This window comes from Myripristis murdjan, chromosome 5 (assembly GCF_902150065.1).
Source record: "Myripristis murdjan chromosome 5, fMyrMur1.1, whole genome shotgun sequence".
NCBI classification, from domain to species: Eukaryota; Metazoa; Chordata; class Actinopteri; order Holocentriformes; family Holocentridae; genus Myripristis; species Myripristis murdjan.
In genome coordinates this window covers 37,048,532-37,075,123 of record NC_043984.1, presented here as the reverse complement: position 1 = coordinate 37,075,123, position 26,592 = coordinate 37,048,532, and the positions used below count along the sequence as shown (strand labels likewise).

Genomic DNA, 26,592 nt, shown 5'->3' with positions numbered 1-26,592 from the left:
AGCCCTCACCATCCTCAACAACAGTTTGCAGGATCAGCAGTCTCTCTCTCTCTCTCTCCTTCAGTCATTCTCATTGACTCTCACTCTCTCGCTCTCTCTTCATCTGTCCCTCGATTTCTCTCCTCCTGTCTGTATGTTTGCCACCATCTTTCCACCATCTCTCTTTTATTGTCTGTCTCTCCTCACACCCCTCCAGCCTAAGCAGCATGTTAATCTTCATGCTCTGCTGCTCTGCTGTGACTGAATCATTCATAAACTCAGTTCATGGACTTGAAAAAATGAGAAAACATGAAGTGTGACTCTTAGCAGATCCAGCATATCGGCCATGCCTTTATTTCCTAGGTAGAAAAAAAAAAAGAAGAGAAGCTGTAATGCATCAGTTGCAGCGCTGTGGTCTCTTTATGCTCTGTCGCTGTTACTCACTATCAACACATTTAGCTTGGTTTCTGCTCGGTCTGACCTTTGACCTTCTGGTTGACCCCCCGGGGCCAGTTCTGCTTGTGTCTGCCTTCTTTCTCTCCCCTGACTTTCTCTCATGCAGCCGTGTAGAAGTCGATGTTAGCCACCGGCAAATGTCAGTCCAGCGGCTCCCGACCTGAGGGTCAGGGCGCCGCAGGAAGCCGCTCAACATCATTTTCCGAGATGGTAAAAAAAACTTGGTTCTACTGTATAACAGAGGCGTGAACGTGTAGGCAAGTAAGCCACTACTCGTCAAGCAGACCACGTAACATATTTACAAAAAAATTTGAATCAAACCGTTGGGTAGGCACTTTTCTCCCCGACATTTTGTATCTGTATTTTATGTTTGCTGATTCATCAGTCGGTGGGAAGGAGGAGGGTAGTCTGTCTTTTTGCAAATTTATGGAGCAGGAGATCTTAGGCCTCCATCAGACTACAGGAGTTGGCAAAGGTGAGAGTGATGATGTGCTCATTCCGAAAAATGGAGAAAAATCCAGGTTTAAACCCCTTGACGATGATGCACAAGGACTCATGATTTTTTTTTTTCTCGAGCATCTAAGAGCACAATTAATATTTTTATTGAAAAAGTGCGAATCATATGAGTTCTTAGAGAGAAAAATCGTGAGTCACATTTTAGCAAGAATGGTGCAGCCCTAATCTACAAGATTTGAAAATAATGGCACATGACACACTCCAGGATATTTTACTATTAAGATTATCTATCATGAAAGAGGCAGAAATACACCACCTCTCTCTCTCTGTCTCTCTCTCTGTCTCTCTCTCTCTCTCTCTCTCTGCCTCTCTCTGTTATATGTCTTAAAGCAGTGATGTGTGGATTGCAGTTGTAACTGCGGGCACCGCAGATCGGGCAGCTCACATCAAAAGTAAAATGCTGATTAATAGTGGGTGGGTAAAAAAAAAAAAAAAAAATCTGAATTGAGTTCATCAAATACTTGTGGTGTTCCCCTGCAACAGAAATGAAAACTGTCCCCATGGAGAGAGAGGCCGTGTGTATGGAGGCCGTGTGTATGGAGGCCGTGTGTATGGAGGCCGTGTGTGTCGAGGCCGTGTGTGTCGAGGCTGTGTGTGTCGAGGCCGTGTGTATGGAGGCCGTGTGTATGGAGGCCGTGTATATGGAGGCTGTGTGTGTCGAGGCCGTGTGTGTCGAGGCCGTGTGTGTCGAGGCCCGGCGATGTAACTGTGTGTTATTAATGTGTGCATGTGGATTTGGACGCCATCAGAGCCGATACATGCGTCTCTGTCTCAGAGACACCGGCCCCGATGAGGCTCTGAGCTGTTCGGGCGTGTGAGATTGGATCTGTAAACTCCTCAAATTACCAGATAATCTGGACTGAACATTGGTACCGGCCGAGGTCCCGGACCAGATTTCTCAACAGAAGGGATGAAGTGGGTTAAACGGCCCCAGAGCATCTTCCTCAGCCTCGTCACTGACCTCGAGAAAAGGAAGCCCTGAAAGAGGAAAGTGGCAGGTGAGTCTGAAATGTGCCTCTGTGGCAGATTCATGAGCTGCCCTCCTCGTTCCTGCCCCAGAGGTGCTGACCAGGTGTTTTTCCTTCAGCCAGGTTCGGTTTCTGGTTCCTCTTCCACTGTTAAATATCATCAGTCTGTGATATTCAGTACATTCCAGGAGTTTCTAGTAATTTCCTTGTTTTTTTTTTGTTTTTTTTCGGTGGATCCACAGTCACTCAACCTGCCTCCACTTCTCTGTCAGTTAATGATTTATGTTTCCCAGAATGCCTTTTGCCCTCCCCAGGGAAGGGGCTGGCTGTGCTGTGTACTGTACATGTAAACAATTACAATTATTTCAGTGTTCCTCTGAATTTTGATGCTGAACTCTGAATGGCTTGCAGTGAGAGTCCACGGCTTATCTGTCAGCTGACTGCTGCTATCTATATGATGTGTGTGTGTGTGTGTGTGTGTGTGTGGTGCATGGGTCCAGCATCCAAACTGGTGTCATGTGTTGACCTGCTGACTGGTTAAGTGGCTGTGGTCGCTGTTGGCTGCCAGCTGATTGTTTGTGCTGTTTTTTTTTTTTTTTTTTTCCCAAGGCTGAGGTCAAATTAAAACCCAAACACAATTACCCTGCAGTCGTTAAGCTGACGCTAACGAGGGAGGGAGGAGACAGGAGGAGAAGGAGGAGAGGACAGAGGGGAATTAAGAGATAGAAACAGAAAGGGAATGGATTAGAGAGAGGAGAGGGGGAGGGGAGAGGCCGAGAGCAAAACTAATAGAGAGAGAAAACAAGGAAGAGACTGAGTGAGAGTCACAATGACAGACAGACAGAGAGAGAGAGAGAGACTGAGAGAGAATTGTGTGACTGGAAGAGAGAAAACAACTGAGCAAGTGACTGACACTCAGAGAGAGAGAGAGAGAGAGCGAGAGAGAGAGAGAGAGAGAGTGAGTGAGTGGGACTGGGACAGAGCAGCTAACTGTGAAGCTCTCACTGGGCGCCCAGTATGACTTGACTGGCTGAACAGGGAAAAAAATCCCTGACACACACACACACACACACACACACACACACACACACACCAGGCACGGGCATATACGATACGGGGGGGGAATCAGTTCACTCAGGTGATTTATTGATTTAAAGATTTTTTCATTACTAATTAAAGTAAAGACACTGATGTCATATGAGACTCGGTTACCTCAGGGATCTGTTGATACCGAGCATATCATGCTACGTTATCGGCAAGGCGACTTAATATTGCCCCAAAGTTTTGGTGACGGAAAATCTGTCATGTCTGTCTCCAGCGGGGTCCCTTGACCTCTGACCTCCAGATGTGTGAATGAAAATGGGTCAAACTGGACGTCGCTGTAGAAAATGACCTCTAGTGACCTCTAGGAGAATCACAGCCTCATCAAACTTTACAGACACAAACTAGAGGAGGATTCAAAAAACAAAAATGTAATAAATCTTAATATCGAATAGTATTCATTCATTCATTCAACCTTTATTTGGATTCAGGGAATCATTGAGAGCAAACTCTCATTTACAATGATGCCGAATGTACAACAACCATAAAAACAATACAGAATTACAATACAAGCAAAAATAGAATAAAACAGAATAAAACAGGGACAAAATTAAAAGCAGTTACAATTATGAGTAAAATAATCAGCGGTCAAAGATGTGAACTGGTCGAGGTGTACAATTATTTCAAGCTTCAAGTCACGAATAGTAAACATGTAGAATCACAACACATGTCAAATCAGCACCCGGGTATTGTGATAATATCGACTTGGGAGTTAAAGCTAACGTCCCAGCCCTATAATATTGTGACACGGCATGACTGTCGTCTTTTCCTGGATTTAAAGGCTGAAGCACAGTGAGGGGATTTAACTTCTGAACTTACTGGACTCTTCTGATTGTTCTTGTATTGCCTCGACTCGTTTGGTCCTCATGTCCACGCGACTGATGACCTCAAAAATCTCATTCTGAGGATATTTTGTGAAAGTACCAACAGGAGTCATGCCTTCAGTATCGTCACAGTATCCATATCGAGGTGTTCGTTTAAAAATATTGAACATATTGCAGACACACACACACACACACACGCACACACTCCCAGGTTACTGATGGTTGGGGGGGTTGGGGGTGGGGGGGGGGGGTGGCTGATAAACAGTCAGCACAGTCAGCCTCAGCAGCAGTCAGTCAGGAACTCCCTTTGCACTGCAACAGGAAAATGAATAGAGGAGTACAGTAGATGGTGTGCACATTATATCAAAGACTCTAATTCTGTCTGCTCCGTTTGTATTTTCAGCGTCAGGTTGTTGTCAAAATGTGTTTCCTAGCAACCAGGATGATGTAATGCTCCTCGTAACCTTTGTCCTGCCGCGGTCTGTCGTTAGCGGTGATGCTCACAGCAGCGCTTTGAGGAGAACGCTCCTGTCTGATCACAGTGTGATACTCTGTGTGTGTGTGTGTGTGTGTGTGTGTGTGTGTGTGTGTGTCTGTCTGTGTCAGCAGTCGAGCTGGCAGAGTGCCCTCACTGTGTGAAGTTTGATTGACAGCCACAGAACTGCCGCCCCAGTGGGTTCTGGGACATCTGAAATGCTAATTCACTCTGTGAGGTATAGGGGATATATGCTTTCTCTCTCTCTTTCTCATACACATTCTCTCTCACATACACACACTCACACACACACACACACACACACACGCTGAAGCCGCTGTTGAGTTGCTGTTCCCATCCATTGTTAGCTAACGGTGCAGTTTGTGTTCAGTGACGGACGCTAACAGTGCTAACAGGAGAGCTGTGTGTTTGCATGTGAGTGTGAAATGGAACGTTTCTCAGCACCTGGATAAATATTCTTGTCAGAAATCACTAATTGTTATAGACGAGGCAGATTGAGGGAAAATACCTGCAACAACAAAGCAGATAACAATCAGCGCTCGGAAGTAAGGTCAATGTGACGCAAAGATGAAGTGATGATTCAGGGACAGCAGAGAAACTTACCTTTACAAATGAAATCATTCCAGGCTGATCTGGATGAAACAAATATCTGGTACAGATAATGTTATTTTGACGAGCACGAGTAGGCCTATAATCCGAGTAAAATGTGTCAGTATCTACTCATAATGAGGGATCCTCATTGATTAGCTGTGCTTACATCATTGTGTGATTGGCCAGTTGCTCACACGGCTCCTCATATAAATCATGTGTGAACAGGGTCTAAATCCTCATATGACTCTTCAGTCGTGACTTTTGTTTCTGCCAAAGGGAAAAAACCGTCCAAGACAAAATGAAGTGTTGCACGATGATGCAAAACGACGACGATGTGAGGTAATCAAATGTCAGCTGATCCCCTTTTCATAGACGTGAAATGTGTTGTGACATGCAGTTTTAGAAAATGATTAAATGACTAAATATGTAATATTTGGAGGATTTCCGAGGAAAAAGCGTACATCATCATTGTCGCTGTCCCAGTCTGCGATTGAAGCTGGCATTTAAACCTTGGGGTGTGATGATCCATCCATCTGGATAGATAAATCAAGCCTTTATTTTGAAATTCCTATGGCTCGTCTGTGTCACTGTTCCCGTCCAAACACACCGCCTCCCTTAACGTTCAAACAGCACCGGCACCGGGCGCCTAACGGAAAATAAGGATATCTGCTCCCCTCTTGGGAATAAATCAACAGAGTGGGAAAAAAATCTCAGTTTCAGAGAAAAGACAAAGCACATGTCACATGTAAACGATGCAAGTACGAGAGGAAATACGATGTTATCATAATACTTAAGTCATGATATGATAATATTGTGATTTTAAACATTTTGCCTCATGTTGAGTTTTGTGATAACATACATCGCGATGCTTTTGGATTCTTTACCTTTTTTCATCTGCAGATTCTGTTCCCAAGGGAAAACTTTGTCCACATGTGTTTTAACAAATAAGATCAAGTTTTCACTTGTTCGTGTCACTTCACTCATTTTTATTGCAGCAGAACGGGACAGTCTGACCAGCTCTGTGATAAAAACCTGTCAGAAATGTTGTATCGATACTTGGTGATACAATATTGATACAGTATCGCCACATAAAATATTGTGATTCTATACTGTACTGACTTTTTTCCCCATCATCTCATTATAAAGTCACTGATTGTGTTAAATGGATGTAATGACAATGTGATATCAGCAAATATCGTGTCATTATCCAAAGAATCGATATGATGTGATATTGTGATGAAACGTGTGACTTACAGCCCGAGCGTTTATCTGCATATTTCTCTCTTAAATGAAACTGAAAAGCTGTTGCTGCTTTCCAACCCAAATCATTATTTATTGAGCAAAAAGCTAAAAGCGAATTAAATACACGGCTGCGATAAATTTACCACTGGAATCATTCAGTCTGACATCAGTTTGTCTGATCTGTTGTCTTCGTTCAAGACGACGACAAAAACCTCCAGAGGAGAATCACTGATCTCAGAGCTGTTAGTTTGCCTTTTTAAAAACTACACTAATCATGTTCAGATTAATGAAAAAAGTGCTGAAAGAAATCACTTTTTCCTCATACATATGTTTAATTGTCATAGATTGTTTTGAAGGAATTTGGGATTAGCATAATTAGCAGATTAGCATTATGCTAACGGGGAAAACCCCACTCATTTCTCCCATAAATGAAGTTTGATGTGACTGAGACAAAGAACACAGTTTTCTGTTCAGTAGTGGATGATGTCATGGTGTGTGTGTGTGTGTGTGTGTGTGTGTGTGTGTGTGTGTGTGTGTGTGTGTGTGTGTGTGTGTGTGTGTGTGTGTGTGTGTGTGTGTGTGTGTGTGTGTGTGTGTGTGTGTGTGTGTAGGAGGAGAGAGAGGGAGGCATACTTGGTATATGTGTGTGAGAGCCATATGCCGGCTGTGTGAGATATGTGACGCAGTGTGTGTGTGTGTGTGTGTGTGTGTGTGTGTGTGTGTTGTTGCCGGGTGAAAAGCTCTATAGTTAGGTCCCTCCCTCCCTGTCTGTGGGTTACCATGGGGACAGGAGGTAGCTGTCAACGTGTGTGTGTGTGTGTGTGTGTGTGTGTGTGTGTATCAGGAGCTGTGAAGACATAGCACACTGCAGTCAGTAAACCAGTCAGTCTCTCTCTCTCTCTCTCTGGGTGATCGACATTTGCTTTCAGTCAGGATGGTGGGATGAGAAGTGATGAATGAAACTCCTGGAGAGACGGACAGACACGCCTGAGGTGTCCGGATCAGATGGCAAACTCTCTTTATGTGTGTGTGTGTGTGTGTGTGTGTGTGTGTGTGAGTGTGTGTGTGTGTGTGCAGTATTTCACACGGTCATTGTTTTATTGTCTTAGATTCCTGTGTGTTGGTGTGTGTGTGGTCACAGTTTGATGCCCTCTGTCTTTATCTATTCTTACGTTTGCATCTGTGAATGTCCAGTGTAATGTGTGTGTGTGTGTGTGTGTGTGTGTGTGTGTGTGTGTGTGCTGGCTGAAAGTTATTTTGAATATAAATGGAGTGTTGAAGTATTTATTACTGTTGTTGACTTGTTTACTACTGAGGCTTTTCCGTTCACTTGATGTTGTCAGGATGGGTTGATAACACTGTGCGGGAGTGTGTGTGTGTGTGTGACAAGCAGAACATTTACCAGACACTTTCTTTAAACGGCAATAAAAAAAAAAAAAAAAAAAAACAGACCAAAAGCAACAGTCCTGCAAATGAGTTTTGTCAACAGTCGAGTCAGTAGAAAGGAAACTTCCTCCCCTTCCTCCTCGAGCTCGTTTTTCTGAGTCTGGCGGTCGTAAATTCAACTTGTCATGCGGCGAAGTTGTGATTTAGTCAGAAATAGCAACGAGAATCTAGAAACAGAAGCAGCTTTTTGGCGACTGTTTAAGAGATCAAGCTGTACGGAGCTACTTTATCCTGCAAAAACACACGTAGGAGACTCGCATCGGTTTTAGCCGGAGGTGGAAAGAGAAACTACAAACTACTACTCAATTAGAAGTACTGTTCCTCTGCTGGTATGTGACTGCAGTAGAAGTAGAAGTACTGTTCCTCTGCTGGTATGTGACTGCAGTAGAAGTAGAAGTACTGTTCCTCTGCTGGTATCTGACTGCAGTAGAAGTAGAAGTTAAATACATTCTTTCTAACCCAGTTGAGTCACTAGAGGAATATTACAGAAATATTTCAGGCCACAATGTGAGCGTGTACGTTTGCAGTAACTACAGGAATATAACTGCTAAATATTAAAACTAATTAAAAGTGATGAATATTGTAGGCGACAATGTGAATATTTGCTCATTTCACTCCCCTCTGGGTTTAGTTTTCTTGTTTTCTTTCTTTTTTTTTTCTTTTTTTTTTTTTTTAATGCCTCGTCTGTCATTTCTGACTCAGAGAGGCCCCGCCCACCTTCAGGTTGATTTAGTCAGCGCAGCACAGAGCCCGATCCTCTCAGACCCACTGGAATAATTAATAATCTGAGCCTGACTGTGACCGGGTCGGGCTTGTAATAATTTACAGATGTGAAATGCTGTGTTATTGTTTACTGTGCATATGACAACACTCCTCTCTCTTCCACTCTCGCTCTCTCTCTCAACTTAAAAAAAAAAAAAAACAACCACCAGCAAACGTAAATGATGAGTGTTTATTTGCATATAGAGCGGGAAAGTGAGATCTGATCACAGGTGTGCAGGTGAGACACAGCTGGAGATGCATTTCAGTGCCAGGTGGAGACGGAGCCTTTAGTTTTCGTCTTTTTTTGTAATATGTGGTGTTTGTTAGGGTGAGATTCAAAGGGTCAGAAAAAGTAGACAGTGTAATAAAAACTCAACAAAACATCACACCATTTTAAAAAATATGTTCACTGAGGACCGATGAACAACCAAATAAACATAGACATTTTCCTTCATAATTTTAATTTGATTTTACTTAGTTTTGTCAACATGGTAGAGTTTCAGATTTGTTGTTTTGTTTGTTTTTATTTTGTTTAATGAAAATGATTTTTTTTACACCTAGCTCTCATTAATTGGTTTGTTTTTGTTGACAATAATTACGTTGGTCTCATGTGAAAGTTGAGTTTCCCACTGTAATTTCTTCTTGATTGTCTCGTTCAAGCATGCGCTGCAGAAGGTAGCATCTGAAAAACACGTAACGACAAATCTAAGAGATAATGAAGTACATACTTGATCCTTTTGACTGAGTGTACTGAATGCAAAGGAATTACAATGAATGCAAATGAACGCACGGTTACATTTGATATTTATCCTCACAAACCAAGTGTTTGTCACCAGGTCGACAACTCTGTTTTGTTTGTATGTATGATTAATGTATTATCATTGATGTGTTATTTACTTCGGACTCGTTTTTGTTTGTGTTGCTGTTCTTACTGTTAAAATTGCAAATACTGTGCTGTTTCCAAAGTATTTTTACTTGCTATTCAACAGCGCAGTAGCCAGGACTATTGATGCTCTGCACGGTTCTCATCTGCTGTGTGTGTGTGTGTGTGTGTGTGTGTGTGTGTGTGTGTGTGTGTCAGTTTTACCTGCAGGACACTAAGAGCAGCAATGGGACGTTCATCAACAGCCAGAGGTTGAGTCGCGGCTCGGAGGAGAGTCCGCCCTGCGAGGTTCTCTCCGGCGACATCATCCAGTTCGGCGTCGACGTCACTGAGAACACACGCAAAGGTCCGAAGCAGAACACACACACACACACACACACACACACAAAATGCATGGCATAACGTACCGTATTTCACCAATTAATCGCCCGGCCGCAAATAGCCGCCTGGTTCTTATAAACACCTGGGGTCTGCACGCATTTTGCGTATTAAACGCCCACCCGAATAACCGCCGGGGCGATTATTTGCATCATATTGAGGTAACCCAAAATAAGGCTACTCACCTTATTTTTGCAGAAGTAAACAGTTAGCCGCACAATAAGTGTGTGGCGCTTCCATTTTCTGTCAAAATAAGAGCGCTAGCTAACGTTAGAACAAAAGGGTGTACTGTAATATTAAATCGACCGACTGAAAATATGTTGGACAGTAGCTGTCATCACAATAATGACCTGGTGCAAAATTAAATAAAGGCCTGCAGCGAATAGCCGCCTGGTTCTTTTAAACGCCCGGGGTCCAAGTCGATTTTGCATATTAAACGCCCGGGCGATTAATTGGTGAAATACGGTATGTAAATATGTGTTGTGATACATGCAAATACATGACATGAAGCTTTAGGGCTGGGCAATAAAATAACAACAACAATCACTGCAAAATATTTTTCCTCAATATAAACATAAAAAAATCAAATCAATAAAATATCGATCAATTTAAAAGAAGGACCATATGGCAAGACCAGAGAGAGGTCTGCTTGCACGCCTCGCCATGAGTTAGGAAACACACACACACACACAGACACACACACCACACTGTGTTGTTTGGTGGCTAAAAGTAATTAGCATAATGCTAATTATTAGCATTCTGGATGGTTCGGTTTTCATGCAGAAGCAAAAAGTGCAGCAGATTAGATTTACCTTTACTGATCCCCTCAAGCTCATCTTTAAAAATGGCATAATAACTATTTGATGGATATCAAAATAATTATTGATATTAGCTGAAATATTGCATTTTACCGTGCTGACATTTTTTTGGCCGCATCGCCCGGCCGTGTGACGCACGACAACACGCGATGCTGAACACACAAACATGGCACAGGTAAATCCTGTGAGCAGTTAGAAATGCACAGGCTGGGATTTTTAGGGATGATTCCAATTGATATTTTATTTTATTTTATTTTTTTAAATTTATTGCATGTGATATGAGTTGATCACAGATCTGAGGTAACTTGCAAATTCGTGATGTACATGTAAACACACATAGTACACACACACGTCTGGTGTTGTAAATGCGTGTTGTATTACATGCAAGTAGGTGAAATATTACATATGACATAATACACACAGGGACTGACATAGACTTGAAAGAAAAAGAAAGAACATGTAATACATGTAAATACAGGAAGAGTAACACTATCATCCTTATGCTTTGCCACACACACACACACACACACACACACACAGATAAACTCCTGTAATTCCACTTGATCGGCCCTCAAGGTTATCTTAGGGCTCATCATGCATAGGTCACAGACTACACACACACACACACACACACACACACACACACACACACACACACACACACACACACAATGAGGTCAGATTTTCAGCTCCACTGAGTGTGCTTATGGCAGACGGAGCTGTAACTAATGTTGTGTGTTGGTGTAAATAAGCTTTCCATTCAGTGCCTCTGTTAAAACTTACAGGCAATTTAATGAACTAGAAATGTATACACGCTTTGATATTATAAATACATCTAATAATACTACGACTTCTGTGACTACTACGTCTATCTCTGCTTCAGCTGGTAGTTGTAGTTCTGTTTTTGCTCTTACTGCTAATACCACTGCTACTGCTGGGCAATGAGGACAAAATCAAATATCATGAGCCAATACCTCGATACTGATATTGTGATGATTTTGTCGGGATGACTGCTGGTGCTTTCATAAGATATTTACACACAAGAGATTTTTCCTAAACAGTCATCGGTAATGTGGAAGAATCATGAAACAGCCGCAAGAGTCTAATATTTTCAGAAAATTGCATTTCTTTATCTTAATACAGCCTTTAAAACCAGGAGAAGACATCACTTATACTGTATTACAATATTCTAATATCTGACATTCATATCACAGGATTGATAAGATATCAGTATGTTGCCCAGCCTTATTTCAGACTGTAGCATTACATCGAATACTCTAAATGCTAACATGAAATGCTACCTGTAGGTGCCAAACACTGAACGCACAGATTGTAAATGTTATCCAACATTTTGTCTCAGTCTGGGAAAATCAGAAAAAGCGCAGTTTGCCTGAAAAGTTGGAGTACAGTTGTCCCTCGCTATAACGCGGTTCACCTTTCGCAGCCTCGCAGTTTCACGGATTTTTTTTTAGTGCAATTTTGCATGCTTTTTTTTTTTTAACAGCGCATTGTGTTCTGCGTCCTGATTGGCTAAGGGACTGTAGACCATTGTCAATCAATCTCCTCCGTGCCGTGTCTCCTGTACAGTACAGAATGCGTTCATTCTATAATACTGGACTTATTTTTCTACGAAGGTTTGAACTTTGAGAGTTTAAACAAGAGAGAAAAGTGAGAAAATGTTATTGCCTGTCTGAGAAAAGTGTATAAAGTGTGTAGTGAGGGGTTTTACAGCCTTAAAACATCTAGAATAATTGTAAAAAATAAAGCTAACTACTTTGCGGATTTCGCCTATTGCGGGTTATTTTTAGAACGTAACTCCCACGATAAACGAGGGATCACTGTATTCCTTTAAAATTAACTGTGAGAACCCTGTCGTTGCCCTGTGTTACCACTGTCACTAATGCAGCTGCGATGGTGGTTATGACTGATACTGAGCTTTAATGACTGATGACACGTTTTGCCACCGGAGCGTGTGCTGTCTCTCTGCAGCAGCGCCTGTGCTGCCGTCACTAACCTGCTGCTCTCTGTTTGTGTCTGCAGTCACACATGGCTGCATCGTGTCCACTATCAAACTCTTCCTACCTGATGGGATGGAGGCCCGCCGACGAGCCGAGTAAGATTCTCATTGGTTAACATTAACACATGAAGCCCTCTCATTGGTCAGCACTGATTCAGGCAGCGTGCTTGTTGGTTAGCACTAAAAAAAAAAAAAAAAAAAAAAAAGCATTATTACTGGTTAGCACTGATCTGTTTTGCACTCATAGTAATGCTGATAAATTATCTACTTTTAAAAAAATTATCTGCTTTATATTATTTTTTTGTAATATTGTTTATTTCTTGTGATTTTATCTCTTTCTACTGTCAAGTGTCTTTGAGTGCCAAGAAAAGAGCTATACAAGTAAAAGGTGTTATTATTATTACTATTATTATTATTATTATTGTTGTTGTGAGAGCACTCTGATTGGTTGTTGCTGATACATGGAGCAGATTCACTGGTTAAAGGTCAATAATGAGGCTTCATTATGTTCATGTTGTGTTCATTGTTGCTCACCAAAACACACTATGATTACATGCACAAATATTCCAGTTTGTGCCCTTACTCTGAAAGACAATGTTTGTACTAAGCTGTTCATATGGCTGATGAATATGAATATTCCACAAATTAGTTTTTACACGCGGCCGTGCAAACTCGGACTCGGACTCGGACCGTGTGAACACAGCCTCCCTCTTCCATTCCTTCACCCTCCTCATTGGAAAAAGTCGCCGTTGTAATATTTGCGTTTAATCAAAAACCTGTTGATCCATGTTTTTCGTAATGTTTAAAAGGAGGTATGTTTCTTCTTGCCAGCCAGAAATGTGGGCTTTTATTTTGTGAATGCATCTCGACCCCAGCCTTGCAGACTGTTGGTTAGTTGGTTAGTCTGCGTGTTGCAGTAAAAACCCCCAGCTACGACGCAGATTTACATGGCCAGAGAACGCTCCCAAAAACCTGAATAATATCAGAATATCCCACATCTTAATAGGGAATTTCTGAAAAAAGGCCTTTAACTGCATGTGGCCTTCGAGCTCGAGCTGCTGGCAGAACATGAGGAAAACCAAACCTGGACTGAGTGCAGCACGCCTAGTGGTCACTAAATACATTGGGTATCTATATATTATATCTGTGTGTGTATATATATAAAACACTGATACAGAGGATCCTCATTGGTTGGCATTGAGGCATGGAGCATTCTCAGCTGCTAACATGATGTGTTCTGATTGGCTGCTGCTGGTAAATGAATGTTGTTTGGCAGCTTTGCTAAAACAAATTTCCATCAGCGAGTCTGATCGCAGCAGCACGTTCACGCTCATAAAACGACTAGCAGCAAATGTTTTTTCTTGTCTGGTGATTGTTTATGATGCTGGTTGCCCACACACACACACACACACACACACACACTCAAACACAGACACATTTTCTGCCCGTGTACTGATGTGATTATTATCAGTCTAGTTGCTGCTGAGGACAAACATTCTGTTAGCTAGCTGGCAGGGACGCAGCCGCTCTGTGTGGGAATCAGCGTCTAAAATTAACTTTTTGGCTCATCTGCCAGCGCCAGGTAAACTGAGGAAATTTAAAAAATATTTTTTACTCGCTATAAAACTGCATTGTGCATTATTTGACTCAAAATAATAAGCTCAAGTGTCAGTTTGATGTGCTCTGTTTCGTCGGCACCACTTGCAGCGTTGATGCCATGCTGGCTGGCTGGCTGATGTCCTTGGCCTATCCATGTTGCTTATCCTCATGAAAAAAAAAAAAAAAAAACTTCCACATGGCGCTCCGGCTGTTTTCTTTTTCGACCAAAACTGGTTGGGGAGGCTCTGCAGCAGCAGCACCTGCTGTGCTTAGCTGGAGGTTTTACTTTCAGGAGTAACGTCACATTCCTGAAAGTAAAATCTGGAGTTACTGAAGCCAAACTGAAATAAAACGAGACGAAGAGACGGCTGGAGGTGAGAGGAGGGGCTGTGTCTCTGTTTTTCTGCCAATCCCCAAATTTGCCAGCCTTTGGTACCATCTTGTTGAGTGTTAATTTTGGACCGGGGTGTGAATATGTGTGTATTCTCTTTTTTTTGTGTGTGTGATAATGTGACATGGTAATATTCAGTATTTGGTTTAAGGAGACATTTAATTGCAATGTTGGGAAATGAATCCTGTGAGCTATAGTAATACAAAGCTCGGTGTGTGTGTGTGTGTCTGTGTGTGTGTGTGTGTGTGTGTGTGTGTGTGTGTGTGTGTGTGTGTGTGTGGTTAAATGGGCCATACCTGACCAGCAGCTAACCCAGTATGGAGCTTTCTACTGTACTGGGAGTCCCATCTGTGTGTGTTTATGTGTATTTGTTGTTAGCTACTGTAGAGGCCATGTGGACTCAGTCGGCTGTGTGTGTGTGTGTGTGTGTGTGTGTGTGTGAGATGCCAGGGCGTGATGCCACGGTGGGCAGTGCCATCTGCTGCCTTGTGATCCAGCCTTCAGTCTGGAAAAGGAGTAAACGAGCAGCGTTACCTGCAGCATGTCTGCAGCATGAACACAGGCTGGAGTCCTGTGAGCTGCTCCTGCTCTTTTCATTCCCAAAACTCTTTGTCTTCATATCTATATGAGTAGAAAACGTCAGCCCTGCTGGAGTTTGGAGAAATGTCTCATTTAGTCAGCCAAGGACTTCAGTTCCCTTTTGTCCTTAAAAATGCTGCCATTTGATTTAATTTATTTCATGTATTAGTTTAAATCAGGGACAGTGCAGCAGAAACAGCACAGTGCTAATTTCCATCTGTTTCCTAGGGGTGTGTATGTATACAATGCAAATACAACGACCAAAAATGGCACTTCGACACGACCCCAATAAACACACCTGTAGGACAGGTGAGAGAGGCGTTCTCAGACCTTAATGAGAACAGCCGTCTGTCTTTCAGCCATTTTTTTAGAGCGGTTAGAGTGAATTTTGTCCAGCAACATTTTAGAGAACGGTCTCCCGTCGTTGATGATCTCGTCGTATTTCATCATGAGCTTTTGGAATAAATTATTTGAAGGGACGGGGGAGCAAAACCATGCAGTTCAATTTATTCAGTTCAATTTTATTTATTTGTATAGCCCAGAATCACAAATTACAAATTTGTCCCAAACGGTTTTACAGAAAAATACAACATCCTCTGTCTTTAGACCCTCACATCGGATGAGGAACAACTCCCTAAAAAACCCCTTAGCAGTGTCTTATGAAGTAAACAAACACACATTTGGTTCTGTGCTCAGTCCCTCAGTCAGCCAAGAATCTGAGGCATAACTCCATACTTTTTTCTTTTTTTTTTTTTTTCATTTTTCATCATTTTCTACCACCGTTCTGTCAGAATCCTGTCCGTTGCTTCTCTACAGAGCTGCACGTCTGTAGTCCAGTCGGTCCTGACAGGCCACCGGACTACAGAGAGGACGATTAGTTGGTCAGTCGATGATCTGGCATTTAGAGATAATCGGCGTTGGCTGATATCTGCCCTCATAAGGCAGATAAACGAGTGTCTGCAGACTCATCTCCCCCTTGTCTGCTGATACAAGCTGTTGCTAAGTGCACTCAAATTTAATTTTTCACTCATAAGTTGTGTTTTTCTTTTTTCTTTTTTTTTGCAAACTTGCGAGCGACCCAGTTTCCCCGGGGATCAATAAGATATTCCTCATTCTGATTTATGTGCCGCTGTGTAAAGAGGTGCAGAATCCATCGTGACAGCTGACAGGTCAGGGATAAACTGCAGAATATCAGATGAAATACACACGACTCATTCCTCTGTGACTGTCTGGGGGCTGGTGTGTGTCGGCCTGTTTGGACTGCAGAGCTCCACCCTGGAGCGACGCAGTGGATCACATCCTGCTCAGAACTCACTGGAAAATATGGTCCCGGCTGAAAATGCATGGAATTATCCTTTAAGTTGCCTGCTAACCTTTAAAACCAGCCATCGTTTTATTGTGGAGCTCTGACTTTGTAAATTTACAAGAAAAAAAGAGTAAGAACTAAAGATTTATGTGGTAAATTACAAGAAAAAACTGACAAATTTATGGGAAAAAAATTCAAATTCTGAGATTATAAAGTGACAAATTTATGAAAAAAAAAAAAATAAAGTTAACAAACAAATGCTGGTGATTTTATCCCTGAATCCCAATATTATCAACCGCAGCTGAACTTTGAAGAGACACTGATGTGACTTGAGCTCATTCAGAACAAAACAACACACTGATTTTTGATTTTTTTTTCCTCATAAATTTATGATTTTAATCTCAGAAAATTTACATCTTTAATCTTTTTTCCTCCGACACTGGCCCTGATACGATGTTGTAGTAACCACATTCTTAGATAGATAAATAAATCGATATACTTTATTGATCCCAACCCGGGAAATTGTGGTGAAGAACTTAGATCTTAATTCATAAACTAGATTTTCAGACAGAACAAAGTGATTCTTGGTGATGCCAGTCTTGATTAGAGTTTTGTATACTGAAGATATTAAAGATTAAAAATTTACATCTCCCTAATTTTAACACTCCTTTTCATTCAGAACGTCTGCTGCTGCTGTAAATGCTCCAGATGCTGATTTAAGTCAGAATTGTGTTGAAATAATTTTATTCCTTAAGATGACTAATCATTTGAATTGTTGTGATATCAGCGTTTAGCAGGATAAGCTGGATTATCGTTTTATCCCTGGTTGTCATGTTGAGGCTTCAGCGTGCAAGCTGAACCAGACCCATGTATTAATAGTTGGAGTGTGTTTGCTGCTCCGTGGTGTTAACTCCAGCCCTCTGGAGGTCGGCGATTCACACACTAACATCCTGACACCCTGAGTGTGTGACAGTGTCCATTAGGATTTTATTTCTGCCTTTCTGTCTCGTTACACTTGAAGGGATTAATCTGTGAAGGAAAAAAAAAAAACCTTATTAATTAGCGTTTGAGGCTCCAGCGGGACGGGACAGACAGAAACAGGAATTCCTTTAAAGTTGATCTCTCTGATGCTGTGGACATGGTGGAGGTGTGCTGACTAATTATGACCTGCACTTTCCTCTGCTGCTGCTTCCTCTTTTCTCCTTCCTTCCCTCTTTGTCCTCCCTCGCTCTTTCACCCTAGCCTGACTCCTTCCCTCCCTCTTCTCATCCTTTCATCCCCTCCCTCAGTGTTCTTAAGCTCTGTTGTTTAACTGTGTTGGGATGTTGGGGAAACCCGAGCAAATCAGCCGCAGAGATAAAAACTGCTGTGAACACACACACGACGTTAGCAGGCACAGAGGAGGCTGTTGACGAGTGTTAGCTTAAAGGCGCACCGAGCATTATGCAGGTTTTCAGGAAGCTTACAGAGAAAGATGAAACAGGGCAGCAGCAGCAGAAATCCCAGGGGCGGGGCAGACCATAGTGAGACAGCTAGGGAGACATGAAGAAGAAATTGATAATTTTCTGTCCTCCTGTCGTGATGCGTTTAAAGACCACAGCACTGCCTGTTGTACTGCCTCCTGGTCAGGACGGCAGTACAATTCCTAAGTGATTCTTATCCTAGTTCTGGTGGCAGGAGCGTGTCCCAGTGCTCGTTAGGCAGAAGGCAGAGGAAACACCCCGGACAGGTCACCAGGCCATCACAGCACATTCACACCTGGGGGCAGGTTAGCAGGGGCGCCGCCACGAATTTGGGCCCCATGAAAAAAAAAAAAAAAAATTTATTTACTCAATAATGGTTTAATCATTTTATATTAGTTTTTACCTATTTTTTGGGCCCCCTGTCAGGCAAGGGCCCTTGGAATTGTCCTAACTTTTCCCCCATATACGGCACCCCTGCAGGTTAGTCTCCAGCTCACCTGACGTGCATGTCTTCAGGCTGTGGGAGGAGACCCTCACAGACACAGGAGAGGATGCAAACTCCACACAGAAAGGCGACACTGTTAACCACTGCACCAGCGTGCCATCCCGCAGCAGAGTTAGCTTCCCAAAAAAAAAAAAAAAAAACAACAACAAAAAACGATTTCACATGATAAAACACACACGATACAGAAGAGCAACACATGCAGGCTGTACCAGCAGCATCCAGAGACAGCCCACCTCAAGTCGAGGAAGGGGGGGATCCAGCACGCAACAGGACAGGTCTGCCAAAACCAAACAAACTGATCAGCACTGAGGTCTGAGCACAAGGCAGTTAAAGCTCACAGAGCACAGAGTGGCGTCCAAAAGGGAAAACAAAACACTCCATCCTGCAGGAGTTAGTTGGTGCCGGGTCTGCAGACGTGAGCCGCTCGCCTCCTCCTCCCTGTGGCGTGCGTTCACAGCGAGGCGGCGTGCGACGGCCGGGCCGCAGGGCGACCGGCACAACAGTGGAAACAGGAACGGCTTTTATTTTGCTGCTATGAGGCCGTCTGGCTCCAAGACAGCCCTCAGAGGAGAGACGGCCTGTGTGTGTGTGTGTGTGTGTGTGTTGTGTACCCTGGGATCAGAGAAGAGTCCATCTGAACCACCTGGACATGTGACCTGCTCTGATCCGTCTGACTTAACGAGTTGTGACAGGAAAGCTGGTGTGTCCAAAATGGCAGAGCTGGTGGAAGTGTGTGTGTGTGTGTGTGTGAGATTAATCAAGAATGATTCATGGTGTTCAGTCAAGACGAATCCCCGCTCGGGAATTTAATGAAGGTTTTGGGGACACTTGGTCTTTTTACTGTCATCATGCATTTGTGCAGCAGCGCTCACATGACTGCCGGGACTGTTGGCACATCATTTGGAAGATAGCCATCTCAGTGTATGCATGTGCAATTGTCTGTGTGTGTGTGTGTGTGTGTGTGTGTCCCTGCTATCTCGTCTGACCAGAATGTTATCAGACCAGTTAGCTCTGTCATAGTCAGAGCATCTCCTCTCTGACTCATCTCAGCACTTCTGTCTGAGCCCACAGTCTTTAATTCAGCCTGCAGGGACTCAGAGGTTTGGACTCTTTAACTCAGTGGTTAAAAATAAGAAAAGAAAAGAAAAGAAGCCTGTAGGAATTAATGTTAATATGCGCAGGTTAGAATCACGCCAGACTTAAACCTCTTAAGGCTGGGTACAAGGATTCATTTAATTAGTTTGAATCAGAGTTCAACAAAACCGGTTTTACAATGAGGAAATCCACATTTAAAATGAAGCCCAGCTCTTTTGCACAAATAAAAACTAATCCAGGTTTGATAAATCATAAACTTTAGTGCTTTAAAACAAAATTAAACAGTGAGAATTACAGGAAATGCTATGAAAAGCAGCTGAACGCAGCCAGAAACCTGGTGTTGGTCCCTGATCCGATGTTAGTGTATCATTTTGATGATTTTATTTTATTTTATTTTATTTTTGTTAATTTTCTGGTCATTTTCCAGCAATTAAAAAAATCTAGTTTTCTTATTTTTTAAATTTGTTTTGGCTATTTATTTATTGTATTTTTTTTTTCTTTTTCTTTTTTTTGGCAAAACTTCTCGGTAAAATTTATTGCAAATTTCTGGATCATTTTTGGTAATTTACTAAATGTATTTTCCCAAGTTTTTGAAAGAAATAAGTCTTGCTAGACAAAGTGTGTGTGTGTGTGTGTGTGTGTGTGTGTGTGTGTGTGTGAGGTTTCAGGTTTAACCACTGTTTGATAATAACAGGCCTTTGTTCTCTTTATCAGTCTGTTCTCACCTGCCACTTTTCCTTCACACACACACACACACACACACACACACACGCACACACACACGAGGAAGTTTAATTTTCCTAAGCATTGCTGACCCGGGGGTGGGTGGTGCTCTTGAATGTCAGCTTTCGGATAGATAAGGCTTGCCAGACTGGCGCTCCACCCACTTGTGCAGCACCGGACAGGGAACCCAGTGCACCCACTCGGTCCCTGCAGAACGAAGAGACGCTGAAGTGCAGCAGAGAGGAGGGGCTTGTTTCTTATCACTGCGAGCGCCTGGAGGGAGGGGTCAGAGTTGTGGGTAGACTGTTGCAATTAACGGACGTAAAGGAGAGAGAAATCAGCTGTTTGTGGTGCAGCGGAGGAGGAGGAGGAGGAGGAGGAGGAAGGAGAGAAAGTTTCCGGGATGAGTTTGCTCACGCTGGAAGGAAACCAGACTGAGGAGAGCGGAGAGAAATCAGCTGCTGCGTCTGAAACAAGCAGAGGAGACGAGGAAGAAACACAGAGAGAGAGAGAGAGAGAGAGGGAGAGGGAGAGGGAGGTGAACTTTGACCTGTGAGCGGCCGCCAGAGGAGGAAGAGCTGACAGGTAAACTGTGTGTGTCTTCACAATGTACACCAGATTATTCTCTGGCTGATCATCCTGCTGAAGTGTTAATCTGCTCTACAGGCAGAGTTTGGAACATAAACAATACCGGTAGACATCCTGACAGTAGATCTGTTAAAGGGACGTTAAATTAAAAATTAAAGATTAAAAACTGTTAAAAACATCTCCCGCCCGCCTGTAGTGAGAGATCAGGAGCTGCACATTCAGCGCATTCAGTTTCCTCAATCTAACCTCAGATCGTTTCGCTCATCCGTTGTGCACCTTCCCTGACGGACACACCAGTCAGCCAGTAATAGCAAACAACAGGTAGAGCCTTGGATTTCTGCCCCATTTTTCCCCATTTTTTATTTTTCTGTGTGGTCAAAAATGTGGAAGAGGCAGATGGCCACCCACCTGGAACCGGGTTCTGCTCGAGGTTCTTTACCCGGTTAAAAGGCTTTTTCCTCTCTGCTCCGTCACCCTGTGCTGCTCACGGGGGAGGTCAGGGTTCATGGGATCGGCCAGGTTTCTGTACAGCGCCTTGAGATAACTTGTCTTATGATTCGACACTGTACAAATAAAAATGTACTGAAATTGAAGAAATGGTTTCTAAATTAAATCCAACATCAGTAATATGAAAGTGGTGCGGATTTTCCAAACTAAACGCACAAATAACAGTTAAACCTTAGGGCTGCGCGATATGGACGATATTTCATACCTCAATATTTATGCCAAATATCTCCATAGCGATATATGATGTGACTGTGGTTTCACACTTATTTGAAATTTTAAGCGTCGCAAAGTATTTTATTGATCAGAATAGATCAGTCACTGTCTCAGGCTGCATTCAAATAAATTAAGACTTAGTTTATCAACGGTGACTGTCAAACATTCTTCCAAAAAGAGCATAATTGCGTGTTCACACCAAACGTGAAGTGAAACTTGTCGTCACGGACTCGTGCGGATATGGCCATGAATATTTTGCTCAAGTTGAAAAATTTCAACTCACACACATGATGATGATCATGATGTGAATATCGCGGAACAACAAACATGGCGACGGTGGAGGAGGTTGTAATAATGGACCTACCACAAAAAGGCAGAAGAGGAGGCGGTGTTGTAGACGACTGTGAGGTCATTAAACACATCACCACAGGAGGACGGTGGTCTGTGAGGTCATTGAACACATCACCACAGGAGGACGGTGGTCTGTGAGGTCATTAAACACATCGCCACAGGAGGACGGCGGTCTGTGAGGTCATTAAACACATCACCACAGGAGGACGGTGGTCTGTGAGGTCATTAAACACATCACCACAGGAGGACGGTGGTCTGTGAGGTCATTGAACACATCACCACAGGAGGACGGCGGTCTGTGAGGTCATTGAACACATCACCACAGGAGGACGGTGGTCTGTGAGGTCATTGAACACATCACCACAGGAGGACGGTGGTCTGTGAGGTCATTGAACACATCATCACAGGAGGACGGTGGCCTGTGAGGTCATTAAACACATCACCACAGGAGGACGGTGGTCTGTGAGGTCATTAAACACATCACCACAGGAGGACGGTGGTCTGTGAGGTCATTAAACACATCACCACAGGAGGACAGTGGTCTGTGAGGTCATTGAACACATCCCACATTACGAATATTTTCTCTACTGTTATCAGTTTTTAAAAATGTCTTCATCATAGACTGTGTGAGTGTGAGTGTGTGAGTGTGTGTGTGTGTGTGTGTGTGTGTGTGTGTGTGTGTGTGTGTGTGTGAAGATGTTGCAGACTTGCTGGTTGAGCGCTGTAGATGAAGACGTGTAAATTGACGTCATTAAGTTCCACTGTGAGCACGTTCTTCTGCTGTGCTGGCGATTTGCCTTCCACTGCAGCCTTGGAGGGACTGTCTGTCTGGGGTGTGTGTGTGTGTGAGTGTGTGCGAGTGATAGGGGACAAAGTGTGTGTGTGTGTGTGTGTGTGTGTGTGTGTGTGTGTGTGCACTTGAACCTGTGACATTGTGTGTGCATGTTAGGAGCCTTATTCTCTTGTCTGTATCAGGGTCCAGCTGCGTCTTGTTCTTGGTCTTCGGGTGCTTTCAGACCTGTCCCGTTTGGAGCAGTTGTTCCGAAACAGGGAGCGTTTCCCCCTAAAGATCGGTTCGTTTGGACATATGTGAACACAGCGATGGCGCTCGGATGCGGGACAAAAGAAGCGGGCCGAGATCGCCTAGAAGAGGTGGTCTCGGCTCGCTTCCATTCGAGCCCTGGAGCGGTTCGTTTGCAGTGAGAACAGAAACGACACAGCAACCGACACAACTCACTCAGAACTGTGGTTCAACCAGAGCCAGAGCCCATCTTCGTCAGCGACTCCTTGTCGCGGCCCGTCTTCTTCTCAGTAGATGCAGCATGATATTATTTTCCCTGTGCAGTCTTGATTCCCGGTAGAACGGGATGTTTTCCTCCGTTACAGAACACCGGTACATTCAGTAGCGGTTTTAGGCATGGGCGAAGCGGGCATTTTTTCATGTCATGTGGGGGGCGGCACAAGAGCAAAAAAAAGAAAAAAAAAATCATCAGCGCCGCTCACCTGTCAGATCCGGCAGACCTGACCAGGTGGGCGCGGTACTGGCCGGTGCCGTGGCCGGTGGCTTTTTATTCAAACAAGATTTTGTCCATATAAAAAGTAGGTAGGAGTAGTAACACGAAAGGGCGCAAGGCAGTAATTTGGCCTAGGGCGGCAACATGGGCAGAACTGCCACTGGGTACATTAACCACAGAAACACACAGAAACAAACCAGCCACACGCTGAAGATGCTCCATGGTTTTTGTTTTTCCCGGGGTAAGAACGGAAGAGGAAACGTCTTCTTTCGGGGTAATTTCTGACCAATGAGAGAACAGTTGGTTCGCGCATGGCATTTGTTTACAGCTTTGAACCGCTACAGACGGCTGCCCTGTGAACACAAACGCCCCAAACGAAAAACGAAATACCTGAATCGAAACAAAGCAAACGGGCCACAGGTCTGAAAGCACCCTTAGATTGGCATTGAGCCTTTCTGCTGCATGAATATCAACACTGACTTCATCTGAGGTAGGAAGGTTAGCCACCTCCGCCCCTCCCTTCAGGCCTTTGCACTCCACGTCTGTATTTTTCATGTGCGTTTCTCAAATCCGTCACCTGAAAAAAAAAATTGTTATGCACAGAAACCCTGCACACAGAGTCCAAAGCGTTTTATTTTTCTATTCGTTGCAAAATTTGCAATATGAGACAAAAAAAAATAAAAAAACAAACGGTTCCATCCAATCCCGAGAGCAGCGAGCAGGTCGACGGGTGATCCATGCTGTGCCGTCAGTAAAGTGCACACCAGGTGATGACCACAGAAACTGAATAAGGTCGTTTCCGTTTCCATGGTGATGAGCCTTGGAGCGGGATGTGCGGATCGTCAGGGCGACACACACACACACACACACACACACACACACACACTGACCTGGGATCACACACTTTCCTGCAGAGCTGGCCGTCTCCGTGTTTCCATGCCGTGCCAGAGATCCCAGTAGATCCAGTCATGAGTAACGGCTGCCTGATTGTCCGGTTGGTGCACGCAGCGTTTACACCTTCTTCAGAGTCCATTAAATAGATAGATAGATTTTTAGTATTATCATATACGTATAATAATGCAACGAAATTAGGGCTCAGTCCTTTCGGTGCAGGGGAGAATAGAAAGCATCGTGCATCTTGCTAGTTGAATAGCCAAGTCCAGTAATAGATGGCTGCAGCCATGTCTCTGATATCAGAAAAAATGCAACAGTCACGGAAACACTTGTTGGATGTGCAAGCACAGTTCGTCATCCCGTGTTCGCCATGGACCTGGCGCTGGAAAATGCTGGGAGGCGGCGGCCCAAAGGGCTGTCCTTTCAGCCGTGTCAACGCGCCGGCCCTGCAGCCTCGGCGTCCTCCGGAATGTCCTGGCAGCGATGAAAGTCCGGTGAAACTGGCATCCCGCAGCGCAATCCCAACCTCAAAAGGTCCTGATAACTGTTGTTTCCTTTGCTTGTTTACGTTTCCTCCTGGACTTGTCGCTGGGAAGAACTATCCACGGAGGCCCCGGTGTTCTAACGGCGTCCTCCGGAATGTCCTGGTAGCGATGAAAGTCCACTGAAAAAGGAACCTCGCAGCACAATACCAAGCTCAAAAGGTGCTGACGACTGTACGCGTACATTGCCCAACATAAGGTGGTGTTTTAAGCTAAAAACACAACCGTTCACACATACAAAAACATAGAATACGGCACTGAGAGTGGAGAGCTGTAGCCGCTGCGTCTATGCGCGCCGCCATGGCAACCACACGTTTGCCATGCTTGCTTGCTGCTATGAAAACACAGAAAATGGAACCTGTTGCGAGTGTCAGAGTTGCTGTTAAGACGTGACGAAGGAAAACTACAGTAACACAACAGCAGCGTCCTCCCTGCATCCCGCTTTCCAAGCTCATGAAGTCAAAGCTTTATTCAGCTAACAGGCTAACAGGCTTTCACTGTTTCATTGCTGGTTTTATCAGATCAAATAATACTTGCATATGCGCTGTATTGATCGGGCAGTAGGTATTGATCACGCAGTAGGTTGGCTAGCGACAATGCTGTTTACCTTTTTTAGTTATTTTCTCCCACACTAAGTTGGTTAAACCTGCTAAATAACACATTTTCAGTGTTGTATTCCCCCAGCAGATCTGTGTGTTTAGGTGTAAAATGTGTTGATATTCTGTTACTAAGTGTTGCTGTCGCTTCTGCCATTTTTTTTCTCTTTATGTTCAGTGTCTTATTCTACCCACAGTGCATTGCGTGACCGGCTGTCCAAGTCAGTCTTACATTAATCACTCAGGTGGACACTCTATGCAACAGGTTTATTTAAGTGTCTACAGTCTGACGTCAAGTCCAGTTTAAATCAAACACCAGATCTGGTTTTATGCTGTTATTCTGCTGTTCATGCTGCATGTCATTAGATGGTTTTAACATTTAAGGCTTCATTGTTGCAGAGTTTAGAGTTCTTAGATGAAAACATTAACTCCTGACAGTAAAATAAAGATGAAACCGTTTCCTCTTGTTAACCGTCATGGATTCATCGGGCTCTGTGGAAGCTGTTTCCTCAAGCTGGTGGAGAATGAATGGCAGCAAAATGCAGAGAAACTCTGCTGACTGTGTGCAGACAGCAGACAAAAAGATAAAATAAAATAAGACACATCCAGTTCTGAGCCTCTCATCCAATTCACTTAAATAAGCTTTGGCATTAAGTCCAAAATAGTGATTAGTAATGAAAAGTCTCTCAGCCTCTTTGTCTCTGTACAATTTAATTTGGTCTTTTTGGCGAAGAGGACAGTGGAGCAGACACTGATGGAGCTTTGCTCACGGCCATCAGTTTTCTCTTCCCTTCAGGCCAGTTTTCAAATTAGTTGTATTGGTTTTCCACTTTCCGCAACACACACACACACACTCTCTCTCTCTCTCTCTCTCTCTCTCTCTCTCTCTCTCTCTCTCTCTCTCTCATTGGCTGTTGTTGAAGCAGAAAACACCAAATAATCAGGTTCAGATAGCGACTGTGTCAAATGTCACGAAAACAATAAATGGTTCAATGCCACACCAATCAATCATTAATTTCTTAAGACATGCATGTTTCCCTTCATGATCAGTGCATGAAGTGTGGCTCACAGTCATGACGATGGCACACTGTGCTAACACTGATATGTTGATGTGGAGAAACGAGGTTTGTCGTTGCTGCAGTGTAGAAAGGCTGCTGTCTGCACCTCTCTCTCTCTCTCTCTCTCTCTCTCTCTCTCTCTCTCTCTCTCTCTCTCTCTCTCTCTCTGTTGTTTCCTAGTTACAGATTAA

At 43.6% G+C, this 26,592-nt stretch overlaps 2 protein-coding genes across 9 annotated transcripts in view; one reads left to right on the top strand and one right to left on the bottom strand.

Moving 5' to 3' along the window:
* Positions 1 to 26,592, bottom strand: part of LOC115359332 (NACHT, LRR and PYD domains-containing protein 14-like) — a gene marked incomplete at its 3' end in the record, with an annotated part of 845,616 nt that overhangs the window by 433,002 nt on the left and 386,022 nt on the right. The gene's annotated exons all lie outside the window — the stretch shown is intronic.
* slmapa (sarcolemma associated protein a) overlaps positions 1 to 26,592 on the top strand; it is a 97,103-nt gene that overhangs the window by 23,447 nt on the left and 47,064 nt on the right. For all 8 annotated transcript variants that reach the window (XM_030051744.1, XM_030051746.1, XM_030051749.1 and 5 more), the window contains 2 exons: positions 9,463 to 9,610; positions 12,501 to 12,573. In XM_030051744.1, the coding sequence (XP_029907604.1) occupies positions 9,463 to 9,610; positions 12,501 to 12,573 (221 nt within the window). The remainder of the gene's footprint in view (positions 1 to 9,462; positions 9,611 to 12,500; positions 12,574 to 26,592) is intronic.